The following is a 14,678-nucleotide window of genomic DNA, read 5'->3' on the forward strand; positions in this document are numbered from 1 at the left end:
ATTTGTTCCTGATGCAATCAAAAAGTCTTTAATTGCTAAAAACAATAGCAAAAACAGAATTAATTAAATGAATCTAATCTTGCGTCTTTATATTAAAGTTGTTTGTGATCCTTCCCGTTTACGCAACTCGAAATATTCCTTTAGAATTCCACGCAAAAGAAGAGTAACACGACAACATAATGCTATATGCCTCGAATCAAATTTAATCATAATTCCAAATGTTTCATACTCAAGTACAACACAGACGGTTAAGTTCAAAGTAAAATTCTCGTTTCACCACTGCAAAATAACAAACGAATTCTAACATGTTTAACTTACTCGTCAAGCATGTTTCAGCATTTATCCAAGCCGATATTGCCAATTTTAGTCTATAAACAACTCTTCTATATACACTATACTAACTGGCATGCAAAAATTTAAACATCTAAAAGTGTTTGTTCTACTTGCCAAAGTTGTGTAACAGCCATGTTTGTTTTTGTCAATCTTTTTTTGCTGACGAAAACATTCTGCACAAATTATAAAATATTTATGTCTGAATCGCCATCAATCTTTTCCATTTTAAAGCGATTGGTGTAAGCAGGACATGCTTTGTGGATAGACATTCGTTGACTGACAAAGGAACGACTTATTCATCAAAGAAATTACAATTTTAATTCAAAATCGATTTCTTTCGAAAAGGTTACAGAAGAATTCATTGACATTTTTCTTAATCCGTCAATTGTTCAACGAAACATCGCGTTTTTGAGTACATTCGACATTTTAAAGAAATCGAATATTCAGTCTCACCGGTTTCATTCGAGTAATATATTCCCATACTGTTATTTATAAAATGACTGCAGACATAAGCGTCCTTGACCTGAATGACGCAATCAGGTGATTTCGTCAGCTGCGTAGTAAAATAATTTTTTTTTTCTAACATACCAGAAACCGTGTAAGCTTTAAAGCGTCGCGGTAAAGTGTCTGGTTACCACGCGGGAGATCCTAGATCAATCCCCCATTAGATCAATTTTTTTCTCGTTAGCTAAACGAATTTAAAAGAAACGCTGCATTTATAACATTCGGCTTTTATTTATATACGGTATTTTGATTAGAAAAGTTAACATTCAATTCATGTATAAATCCACATTTAGGAAAACAAATTAACGATGAGCGAAAGTCAAACAAAAGTAGCCCCATATCAGGTGTTGCATAAAGCAAGGTGTTGAATAAACCTTATCTTTATTCAACGGATCGTAATTTGTTATATAAAATCATTTAGCTGTAAGGTAAAACAAGAGCACCGCCATGCGGGTGCAGACCGCTCATCTATTTTCTGTTTAAAGGTGAAGAAACTCTCAATTTCAATCACAAAAGAGGGAGGGGTGGAGTGAAGAAGGGTGTGGACATTTATTACATTATCTTCCAAAAATGCGAAAAAAAATGCCAGAAAAAAAAAACTTCGGGGTGGGGGGGGGGGGGGGATTCTTGGGTGCGATGGTTGGACGGTATTTCAAAAATAAAATAATAAAAATAAATATTTGTGTTTTTTAACCGTTTCAAAAAAAATTGGGGGAGGGGTGGGTGGAGGGGGGTATAGTGTGAAGGTGTGGTGGTCATTTGTGTGATGATCTTAAAAAAAAATAGGGGGGGAGGGATTCGGAGGGGAGGGGGGGAGGGCACGGGGGATGGTTTGGGTGAAGTCTATTGTGGTATGTTAGGTAAGAGTAGTTTTGTTAAAGTATCAACCAAATCTAATCATAAATAAAGAAGTTATGGCAATTTTAGCAAAATTTAATAATTTGACCTTGAGAGTCAAGGTCATTCAAAGGACAAGGTAAAATTCAACTTGCCAGGTACAGTAACCTCATGACAGCATGAAAGTATTTGAAGTTTGAAAGTAATAGCCTTGATACTTTAGAAGTAAAGTGGATCGAAACACAAAATTTAACCATATATTCAAAGTTACTAAGTCAAAAAAGGGCCATAATTCCGTAAAAATGACAACCAGAGTTATGCAACTTGTCCTTTTACCGAACCTTATGATAGTTTGCAAGTGTTCCAAGTATGAAAGCAATATCTAAGATACTTTAGAGGTAAAGTGGACCAAAACACAAAATTTAACCAAATTTTCAATTTTGTAAGTATAAAGGGCCCATAATTCCGTCCAAATGCCAGTCAGAGTTTCATAACTTTGCCTGCACAGTCCCCTTATGATAGGTGATAAGTGTTGCAAGTATGAAAGCAATTGCTTTGATACTGTAGGAATAAAGTGGACCTAAACACAAAACTTAACCAAATTTTCAATTTTCTAAGTATAAAAAGGGCACATAATTCTGTCAAAATGCCAGTCAGAGTTACATAACTTTGCCTGCACAGTCCCCTTATGATAGATAGTAGGTGTTTCAACTCTGAGAAAAGTGGACTTAAACGCAAAAGTTAACCGGACGCCGACGCCAACGCCGACGCCAAGGTGATGACAATAGTTGTTTTTTTTCAAAAAATAGATGAGCTAAAAATAAATCTGTGTCAGTGTTAAATTTGAAGTACATTACACTATTTGAAGTAACACAATTATCAACGGTCCATTATACATTAGATATGTAGATTTTTCTATGCTTATTTGTAAATATGTTACGTAAGAGATCAATTTTGTTCTAATACGTATGTACGAAATGATTTAAGAGCTAGCGTATGGAAAAAAAACGTATGCGGATCCAAATGAAACTCGATAACTTTCAACAAGACACGTTTCAAATACTATTCAAACTATATATACAAGCTTTGTTGATATCTGTTTGGCAATTGTAAGAAGAACATTCCCGGCGTTTAATGATACTATTTTCTAAACACTATCTTTACAAACTAAAGAAGTTTAACTTTTATAAGCTGGAATCGAATATAGGAACATAAATGTGATAAAAACGACATGCGCTTTTAATAATATGCAGCATTAATGAAACCAAAAATGCGATGTTCCTTTGTGTGTGCCGTTGTTCTTTACGATTTTAGGACACATGCAGGTGTCGAGGATTTTAGTTTATCAATTACATGGTCGCCTTAATTAAGGGCACAAATCAAGTGCGTTTACAAAGTTTTGCCGTATACATATGAATACAATATAAAGGGCACACATAGAGAAATTTGCAACACACAAGAGAAGTTTTATACCGACTTAAATGTGTTAGTAGTAGTAGTAGTTAGTAGTAGTAGTCAGTAGTAGTAGTAGTAGTAGTAGTAGTAGTAGAAGTAGTAGTAGTAGTCGTAGTAGTAGTAGTATAAGTAGTAGTAGTAGCAGAAGTAGTAGTAGTAGTGGTAGTAGTTGTAGTAGTAGTAGTAGTGATAGTAGTAGTAATAGAAGTAGTAGTCGTAGAAGTAGTAGTAGTAGTAGAAGTAGTAGTAGTAGTAGTAGTAGTAGTAGTAGTAGTAGTAGTAGACGACGTAGTAGTAGTAGTAGTAGTAGTAGTAGTAGTAGAAGTAGTAGTAGTAGTAGTCGTAGTAGTAGTCGTAGTAGTTAGTCGTAGTAGTAGTAGTAGTTGTTGTTGTAGTAGTAAAAGTAGTAGTAGTAGAAGTAGTAGTAGACGTAGAAGTAGAAGTAGTAGTAGTAGTAGTAGAAGTAGTAGTAGAAGTACTAGTAGTAGTAGTAGAAGTAGTAGTAGTAGTAGTAGTAGTAGTAGTAGTAGTAGGAGTAGTAGTAGTAGTAGTAGTAGTAGTAGTAGTAGTAGTAGTAGTTGTAAAAGTAGTAACAGTAGTAGTAGTAGTAGAAATAGTAGTAGCAGTAGCAGTAGAACTTGTAGTAGTATAAGTATCGCAAATAAAACGACTCAAAATAATTGCTACAAAATATATTTGATGCTGTTTCATATTATCCTTTGCTAAATTGAAATCAAATAATTAATCAGTAACATGAACGTGCGCGCGTAATTTCCAAGTGTAAATGAAAATAATTTTTTTTTTTTTGTTCGTAAATGTTTAATTTATGTTTTTCCCTAAGATCAATCGTTTCTCAGAAAAACAAAATAGGTTTTGAATATTTTACACGAAAGAGTGAGTGTGTGAAAAGACCAAAACATAGCCTGCATTTACACAAATATTACATCTCACAATCTTTTCTTACTCAGAAATCGAAAAAAACGATTTTAAATTGTTCAAACATATTTATGACAATTGTATCATTGCTGTAAAGAAATGTAGTCCACGAGAACTTGAGCGGACGAGTATTTGGGATTGGATGAACATTCCATGACATAAACGTGTAAAATGTCATTAAAGTAATGAGTTGACCTACATTATACCTTGCATCTAGGAATTGATAGTTCTGAAGTTGAAGTCCAATGTGATTAAATGCGTAAAGAATCTGAACAACAATGATTCCTTTTTTGCATCGTGTATTTATGTTACTTTTTGTTTTAAAGTGGTAATGCTCGTTCTAAATTCGAAACAAAAAATCAAAATATTCAAAGATATAAATTTGTGAATATTCTTTTTTTCAACATCAGATAAAAAATAAGAAAGACATTATTAAACATTTTAAGTCTTGCGTTAGAAGTGCGATTGAGTGTCGTTCTCATCTTTGAACAAAGTTTTTCCGTTTCTATTGCGTTATCTTACCCTAACGAAAAATCATCGTGGTAGGCCAGCAGTGGAACGATGGCAAAATGTCTCACCCGTGATGCCAGCTTCTCCTAAAACAACGCTGATGTAAATACATTTGTTTAAATCAAAGAACAATCATTAAGTATTCATAATACATTTAGATATGCGTTTAAGCATGCTGTTCACGTTTCTTATAAGGCAAATAATACATATGACACATAAAACATATACTCACATTTTTAACTGAACCTAAAAGTTGCGTCTGAGATTTTGAGTTCTCATTATCACCTCCAATTGCCTTAAGTACAAGTTTGTGTTTGAATCCAGGAATACGAACGCGAGCTTTAACGAAACAATAATGACTTACAAAATGTACGAGGGAACATTAAAATAGTATATACAGTAAAATATTGTAACCAGTTAACAAATACTAAGCAAGATATGACACATTATGTAGTAGTATATATAATAGATATTCAAGTATCGTGGATGATGTTTTATATATATTATATATTATATACAAATTTATATGCTTACAAATATATATTTTACCGAAACCACCACCCATGTTCGTTAGGTCAGAACAGTTTTTTATCTTCATGAGAAAGGATTTGCTAAGTTCAACCAATCTGCCATCTTGTAAATGTGATGTAATATCTTTGACTTCGCTCTCATTCCAGCCCTCATGCATTGCAGGTGTGTCTTCCAATTGACTGGTTTCTGCAATAATATATGAGATTGATAATATATATTACTATAATTATTTTTAGTCATGTCTACTTCTCTTAAATGAAGTTCTTTACATTAAGCATACAATCCATTAAGTTTTTCGAACATATTTTATTAGAATTGATGACGTTATAAAATGACATCGGTACAACTTAAACTTGATATGTTATTGTACGTGAATCAAGATTAGCACACTTACACTATAACGTTGCCTTTCTTCTGTAAAATTTAACTAAATAACTACAGTAGTTGCAAACTTGTGTTAAACTAACGTCTAGACAACCAGTATATGCCGAACAAAAATGAATTTAACATACAACGGTATCCAGATTAAGTTTGCAAATCCAGATTATTTGCAAAGTTATTTTTTTATTGATTGAACAATTGTAATGAAATTTTGCATATTTGTAGAGGCAATGAGTATATACATATAAAAAAAAAAAAAAGTTAAAATGTTTTTGGAAAGTAAAGTGACTTGATGATAAAGTTGCCATTCCTCGTGGGGTCCCAATGGGGTTTTGCCTCCCCCGTTAAGAATTTTAATTTTCCCACGAGTTTTTTTCCAGACGGGAGAATATTATCAATATTTTACAAACAATGTAATTTAAATATTATGCTTTGTTTTCTGTTTCAATGTTTATACATACACACCCTTAAGTCATAATTGTTAGAAATATGTACTTTAATAAGAAATAAAGTGTTTGTTTCTTTTTAAGGTGTCAAAATCAATAAATAATTATTGAATTTTCTTAAATCAGTACCAAAATTTACGTTGATTACAAGAATGTCTTTATAAATAAATATTTAATAATAATATTATTTATTGTCTTTCATTAAAAAGAGATTAGATCAACATATCGATGTTTCTGTAATTTAAAAAGATGAATTTCAAACGTTCCATAATTTTGAGAGACTCACTGTATAAAATGACTTGTCTCGAAAATATATAAAATTTACCTTTTGATAATCGAAACGTTGCTTTTATCCATTACTGTGATGATAACTACAATTCAGAAAGACAATATCATTGGAAACATACTTATTGTCATTCGGAATTGTATTTATTTTATTGTTTATTCCCGTGCAACAGTTTTGGAAGTTTTTTGCTCGACCTTTTGCTTGGAAATATTTTCGGTGGCAATGTCGTACCTTAGTGTTCCGTTTACATTGCACAAGTTTTCACACAAAATGTCTGAATAGGGCAGTGTGTTAGGTTTTATGCATCGTTGATTATAACAGGTATTTAATTTATCATTTTTAAATGCAGGCCTTTTCCGCTCCATTTTGGAAAAACGCCACACTGGAATTTTGGGTATTTTGCGTCGTGAAAAAACCCATTTTGGGAAAAAAAATAATCGCAAAACTGGCTCAATTGGGAAAAATAATCGCATGTAAATAGGATTTCTTATATTTCAAAGAAGCTGTTAACTGGTTAATAACAACTATTTATATAACATATTATTAAAATTTAACAAAATATTATGAACATGTGTGATAAGTGCAGGGTTTTTGATCTGATTTTGGGAAAAGGGCCTGGCCTTGTTTGAGGAGAAAAAAAATAGCACGAATTTCAGGTAAATAAGGAAAGTCTTAAATAATCAATATAACATATTTTACTGTTTTTTAAAACAAATTCAAGGCAACAGATAATTTAAGTATGCAATATTTTTTATATTATCTACACTGGATCAGGTTAACTTCTATATTTAAAGATTAAAAAAAAAAAAAAATTGAATTGGGAATTTTATTTTGCAATTGGGAAAAAAACACAGATTTGCATTGGGAATGTAGCCGGTATTCGGACCCGTGGCATAGGGCGGAAAAGGCCTGAAATGTATGATCTCCATCTTTAATTTAATCGTTATTTTCCATTTTTGCCGAGAGTCACAATTTATTTTCTGTGTAGTCTGCAATCTTGTTAATTAAAATGATGTAAGCGACATGTGCGCATAGCAACGTAACGTCGTATATACGCGATTCACAGTATACGTTACATTAATTGTTTCAATGATTATTTAAATACGATAACGAATAATATTACATTCAGCCTGATGATGATGATAATGATGATAACAATGTCGTCCTTTCTCATCAGCGATTCGACAGACTGTAACTGTTATAGTAAAATTTGAATTTCATGCTTAATTATATTAATCATTTGTTGTGTAGTTAATTTGTATCTTTTATTATATTCTTACATCCGTTTAGACTTGCACAGTAACTAAAAATACAAATGTATGGCTAAAGTTAGGCACATTTTTATAAGAATGATGCTGCTGTTTGACAGTGCTGAAATAACAAAATCGCATGCTATCGATTTTAGTAATATTCACTATTAAATGATTATATGATGTTATGTTTACCAATAATGTGACTTGTAATGGAAACAAATATAATTTCAAATATAAATAGTTCCTTAAAATATTTTAAATTCAAATTTAAGAAACAGCTGTACACAATATATAATTGGTATTATATATAATCGCATAAGACGTTACGAACTTCGCGTAGTAGTAGTAGTGAGCAAAGTCGGTCGCCGAAAAAAGACATATTGAATATTTTTTTGTGTGAATAAAAATAAGTATTTATTTTCTGTGTTGATAATTCTTTAGGTTTTGGTAGTTGTTATTCTAATTAATTATTAATTTATCGGAATTTGAAAGAGAACACTGGATTCGTTCATTTTCGATAATTTTTTAAAAATTGAAAGGCCCGAAGCATTTTTTTTAACATCTTCATTAAGCATCACATATTGATAACGTAAGATTTTTATGCTAGGTGAGATGTTAATCTATGTATGATTTATAAAAAGTAGACGAAAATGAGGTATTTTAAAGGATTTTGCCTTTGTACAATTTGTACTATTTTATACTGTTATTCCATTCAATCATTTTTCACACCTGTCGCCAAAGTCGTTTGTTTCTTTTTGACAAACTTTTCTAGTTCTCATCCCATATCGTTGAAGTAAGATTTTTATGCTAGGCAAGATGTTAATCTAAGTATAGATTTAAACAAACCAGAAGAAAATAATCAATTTAAAGTATTTGGCCTTATACAATGTTGGTACAATTTTAAGCTCTTTTCTTCTGTTGAACAAGATTGCTGTCAAACGTTTTTTTGTTCTTTTTGATAAACTTTTTCATTTTTCATCCCAAATAGATTAAGTCAGATTTTTGTGCTTGGTGATATGTTAATCTAGGTATGAATAAACTAAACTGGAGGAAAAAGTTCATTTTAAAGGATTTTGGCCTTGTACAAAGATGGTACAGTTTTAAGCTCTTTTACCCTATTATACACACATGTCGTCAAAGGTGCTTTGGTTCATTGTGAAAAACTTCGTCATTATTCACCTCAAATCGAAGAAATTAGATTTTTATTCTGGGTAATATGTTTATCTTGGTATGAATAAAAAACAAGATGAAAGTACAATGTATGGGTTTAAATTCTCATTTAATATCTTTTATTAGTATTACCAGTTTTCCTGTCAATGTTACACATGCAAGTTAATATACAAACATATTTTAACAGATAGCTGTGAGATTACTATTTAAACACAAACAAAAGCTGTGAGATGACTATAATTCGCCAGCCGCGGCCACTGATCACACAATTAAAATCAATCAACAACGCAAACTGATAATTGAAGTTAGGATCCCTTCTTTTAATTAATTCTCAAGAATAAAGAAAAAACACACAAAGCATCTTCTTCAGTTCGCTAATTGATCCGACGATTAACACGCGCGTGAAATGTTGTTGTTTTTTTCTTTTCGCGAAATCCTAGCCCACGATACTGAAAGCTTAATTTAATTACCAAAAGAAAAAAACTGGATTACAAACAAAACTTTAATTACCTATAACTCATGAATAAGATCAAAATAAAAAGAGAATTAAACAATTGAAAAAATCTACCCTTTAACATTGAAGTAAGTCTAACTGAAACCGTTTTTGGATCGAACGATCATAGCATTTATTATACTGTAATGTTGTTTTAATCAGAGACATAGATCTATGAGTCCACATATATCTATCCGTTTTGAAATAATTATATTTTATAAGGTTTTAACTGTTTGAAAAACCAAATTATACAAGAATATTTTATCAGCAAAAGCCTTTCAAATAAACTATTCAACAGCATTCTCGCCGCGATTTGGAAGTTCTTAGCGCTATTTCTTCAACGATCGCGGCATTATAAATTCTTATTGTAGGTAAATAAAATCGAGATTTTATAAAAAAAACATAATTACCCATGTTTCTATGAAACTTTATTTTATAAAAATCGGATCATTATCGACCAAGTTACAGCCGCCTTTCATAGCGCCGTAACAATTTCGCATAACTTTGCTCGATAATCGTAGCCGTTGCTACTGACGCGTCGCTATCTTATCGCAATCGTGATACACCGGCTATCTTATCGCAATCGTGATACACCGGCTATCTCCGGACTACTCCGATTGATTCATGGAATAAATCGTCTGCTGATCCTCAGTGTACTTATCGGTTTCTCGACCACGTGACCCCGCCGAGAGATAGCCCGATAAGGCGCGAAGTTTCCAATCTGTGTTATCTATAGGTCTTTGGGTAACATAACAAAGATATTTTTGCAAAATGTATATTGCCACAAACGATCTCTTTTAATTGAAAATTCAATCATACAAAAACTCAACATTATCAATTAAGATATTAAATGGTATTCAATGATAAACTGCATTCGTTCTTTACATAACATGATAAACAACTGAATAAATATCAGTTCTCTTATTTTAGCAAGTTAAAACATATTGCATGGAAAACAAAACAAATTCTAAATTAAGATTACTGGTCATGTACGTAATTCCGGCCTGTACGTAAAAAATCGGCCACCTGTGTAAAATCATTTTCATGATCTTTACGCACATATTTTGTTTTTATTTAGAAAAATCAACATGAAAACCATCCCCACTCGCAATATTTTGCAAATGTAAGAACCATATCACCGTAAACTTTTGTGTTAAAATGTCACAAATATAGCAGGATATATTTGGCTCATGGGGAAAGTGATGTCATCATATGTTGCAACAATTATAATCATATAAGAAACAAATATATTTGATAAAATTATTTTTATTTTATCTAATAAACTTTAATCAAAGTTTTACCAATTTATTGTACAAAAACTTATATTCAAAACATACAAATCAGAACCTAAATATAAATTTTTAATATATGAATTACCTCCCTTTATAAGAATATTGCTAGATTACATGTTTAAATATTATATACAAGCGTTTACTAATAATCAACACTGAAGTCAACTTTTCAAACAAAATGTGTTTACTTTTTTAGCTATGTTTGAAAAAATTTATTAAACACATTAAAAACAAATATTTTTTAATGAAATAGCAGTTTCCCCATTGTTTATATTTATTAAAATAGGTAGGGGGAGTAAATGGTATAATAATTTCGCATTTATTTTAAATTTCAAGTCAAAAATAATAATAGTATAAACATTGATTAATACTCTGAAATTGAGGACATTTGTCTAAAGATATTGCTTTATAATTTTATCTGCAGATCAAACTGAAAAGTGGCCGATTTTTTAGGTACATTTAACCTACGAAAATGGATAGTTTACAAGTCATCATTTTCTGTTCATTAAGTAACATTCACCGATCTAATTCTATTTAAATTTTCATGCTAGGTGAGTTTTGTACCCAGGATTATATATGTGAAGTTTAGTTTCAACCAGTTGCCTAACACTAAAGATTTTTCTTAAATAGTCCCAAAAGTGGCCAGAATTACGTACATGACCAGTAGTTGGAATTCCAATGTTCTAAATAAAGATGTTGGGAAACCTTTAAGATGTGTAGTTGCGCCCTACTTTCTCTAATACACAACTGATTTATATCGATCTGAACCGTCACTTACAAGTGTTATTTCACTTTGTTGCATGTCAAACGTTTAGAATAACTGGTTGTCCGACGTGTACATTGTTACATGTATCAATAATCGAAATCCCCAAATAACTACTTGGAATGTATGCGTAGATAAACCCAGTTTGTCATTATATAAGAATTTGAAACTATAACTCGTATGCAGAGCGCATTTAATCATTTCGACATAAACTATAACTGCAAGTATCTAAATACGTATAATGAACGCATTGCTAAAATACCATGTAAAACGTTTCTTATTTGTTACCATTCATTGTGGGACTTCTGTAATTGTTGCTAAGTAATCGACGGACATCCGATTTAGCACAAAACTAAACCGCAGAGTTCGACGGTTGCAATTCACTAGGTTTGCACTCTCGAAAAGACTTCACTTCTGATAATCAAACTAAAACTATTTACATCAAGCATTTTTTGGCCGTCCAGGTCTCTCAATATAGGGTTAGGCTGATTTCAACATATCTATATTTCTATACCACCATATATATATATATATATATATATATATATATATATATATATAAATATTTATATATATATATATATATTTATATGTTAAGGTTTTGTCTTGACATTGAACACGTGAAGACTTGGATTACATCGCTGGTGTAAAATGTGTTTTAGAATCAGTTTGGAATAATAGTTTGACAGAAAAAGTGTGAAATATATGGACATAAATAGCGGGTAAACAACTTATTTATTCTCTTTTATCAATAAAGCAATTAATATTGATAGAAAACGTCAAACTTTAAAATGAAATAAAGTAATCACGAGGAATGGGCGACGCCATTGTAAATTTCACGGACATGCGATTCATGTTATTCACGAGGTGAACTATGTAAACAATCACACGTTGATATTCAAAATATACTACTCAAAACAAGTATGCCTCAGTTACTGATATAAACGATCTATGTGAACAACAATCGGAGTTTGAACCAGAGAGCAATTTTTATGCAGTAAACTAAATATTTTATTCATAATTCAAAAAGAAAAACACCACAGATATGGAAAAGGACAGTAAAGACGTGAAAGCCGGTGATAAAAGAACCAGAGACAATGTGAGCAGCGTGAGTGACAATAGCATGTGTGAGCAAGTAAGTGTAAGGCAAAAGAAAAAGAAACAGAAGAACGTTAATAAAGTTAAAAGCGATGACGACGATACAGTCATAGAAATTGCTACAGAACTAAAAAGCATTAATGAAAAACTGAAAAACGTCATTACCAAGGACAGCAAAGAACTTAAGGATCTAGTTAAAGAGATAGTCATTCAGCTGAAGGAAGAACTGTTTAGTACATTTATACAAAGATTAGATAAAATGGAGGGAGAACTGTTTGATAATGACATTGAAAACAACAAGAAAACCAAACAAATAGACGACTTACGGGGGGAGCTAAAAGAACAAAAAGAAGAAAATGAACGCCTAAAAAAAGCCATGAAAAACAACGAGTATGCAAACCAACTCCACATAAATGAACTTGAGCAATATAGCAGAAGGAACAACATACGGATAGAGGGGATAGAAGACAGCGAAAGAGAGAATTATATAGAAACGACAGAAAAGGTGATAAACACTCTGAACGCCCACATTCCAGATTTGAATTTATCAAAGATTGACATCGACATAAGTCATCGGATTGGTCCTTTTCAGCGACAGAAAAAAAGGCCTATAATAGTAAAGATGGTTTCCCGAATGAGAAGGCACCAAATTATGCAGGCGGCGAAACTACTACGCAAGAAAGCACAGCCAGTCTACGTAAATGACCATCTGACCAAGCTCAACGCGGAAGTCTTCGCAAGTGTAAGAAGGAAGCAGTCAGACATTGTCAAATCAACATGGACACGTGAGGGAGCCATCTTTTACAGGGATGTCAATGAACAGACACACAAAGTCAAACAGAACAATATCGTTTCTGGTTGGACCTTCCCTGGCCAAACTGAGAACGCAAAGTGTTAACAGAACCTTTTCTTTTTTATACACTATCAGAAACACAGTGTGTTTGTTTTCGGGGGATCTTGCAACCACAGGTAAATTAAACAAACCACGGAAAGCACGAGGAAACTTCCCGAAGAAGAGACGTTAGTTTTGACAGTGCGGTGACAAATACTATAGAATTAAGAAGCAATTAAATATTTATAACAAAGTTTGGGCTACTTAAATTATTTAAACTTATTTGTTAAGAAGGTGTTTATATTTTATATAAATAATTAATATATCGTTTAATCATTTGTATCTAGCTTAACATACCAAACACATATATGACCGCATAAAGGACATACATTCGTGATAATGATCATCTAATCGTTTTTTTTTAACTTGAGCAACAAACCATTCAAACGAGCCATCGGTTTAAAAAATGAGAAAATCAGAGAACGCATGCTTTTATAAATAAAATAGACCAACTTTTAACTGCAACATGTTATTTTAGTAAATTTGTTGATGCCTTTCTTCATTTGTAATTGTCGCCTTTATTGTAAAAAGTAAATGCACAAGTTTGTGATTATGATATAGAAATACTTAAGATATAAAAACTTCTAATGCATGTATAAATGTTGTTGCTGCGGTTGTTAATAACATTTGTTTTCTTTTAGAAAAACTAGATATTTCAAATAGATTTTGTTATTTGCAGAGCATAGGTCAGAATAAATGTGTACTTCATATATATAACTAAACCCGCTTAAAATGTGTTCCTTTAAAAGTTTAACGAGCAATCCGATTAAGATTGTATTGTTAGCATTTGTTGTTAACTTTGTTTTTGTTTTTTTTTTCTCCTAAAAATAGCTTAAATATATCTGAAGCGAATGTATCAACTCAGACTTTGTGAATATTTAAGGACTATATATAGGCACACGTCTTTGCTGTCTCGTCTTGTATGTGTTTTATTTTAATTGTGATTGTTATAACACAATATTGTTTGTTTGTTTTGTTTGTTTTTTTAAAGATTATTTTTATGTGGATCTACAGTTTTTCGAGTCCAATTTAAATATGAAATGTTTTATGAAATGAAACATTATAAGATAAATAAGATATTTTTGGAGATGACAAATATAATTGTGTGTATGCATGTTATGATAAGAGGAGTCAAACACACACACACACACGCACACGCGCACAAGACGCATAAACGCTAAAAATTGTTTTGTAGCATACATAGACATATCTTCTTATAACTTGCCATTATGGCTGTCTAAACTTTTGTTTTCGTGTTTTAGACGGCCAAACAGTGACAGCTTTAAATAAACACACACACACACACACACACACACACACACACGCACACGCACACGCACACGCACACGCACACGCACACGCACACGCACACGCCGCACGCGCACGCGCACGCGCACGCGCACGCGCACGCGCACGCGCACGCGCACGCGCACGCGCACGCGCACGCGCACGCGCACGCGCACGCGCACGCACACGCACACGCACACGCACACACACA

At 32.2% G+C, this 14,678-nt stretch overlaps 2 protein-coding genes across 2 annotated transcripts in view; one reads left to right on the top strand and one right to left on the bottom strand.

The window, feature by feature from the left end:
• Positions 1-11,510, bottom strand: part of LOC127850135 (uncharacterized) — a 238,930-nt gene extending 227,420 nt beyond the window's left edge. Inside the window, 4 exon segments of the mRNA XM_052382939.1 lie at positions 4,588-4,661; positions 4,808-4,914; positions 5,110-5,292; positions 11,479-11,510. Coding sequence (XP_052238899.1) covers positions 4,588-4,661; positions 4,808-4,914; positions 5,110-5,292; positions 11,479-11,485 — 371 coding nt within the window. The 5' untranslated portion in view covers positions 11,486-11,510.
• A 725-nt stretch (positions 11,511-12,235) lies between these two features.
• LOC127849947 (uncharacterized) lies at positions 12,236-13,186 on the top strand. The gene has a single exon (XM_052382688.1). The coding sequence runs from the start codon at positions 12,236-12,238 to the stop codon at positions 13,184-13,186; it is 951 nt and encodes a 316-aa protein (XP_052238648.1).
• The last annotated feature ends 1,492 nt before the right edge of the window (positions 13,187-14,678 follow it).

The sequence above is a fragment of the Dreissena polymorpha genome, chromosome 11 (assembly GCF_020536995.1).
Source record: "Dreissena polymorpha isolate Duluth1 chromosome 11, UMN_Dpol_1.0, whole genome shotgun sequence".
In the NCBI taxonomy this organism is placed as follows: domain Eukaryota; kingdom Metazoa; phylum Mollusca; class Bivalvia; order Myida; family Dreissenidae; genus Dreissena; species Dreissena polymorpha.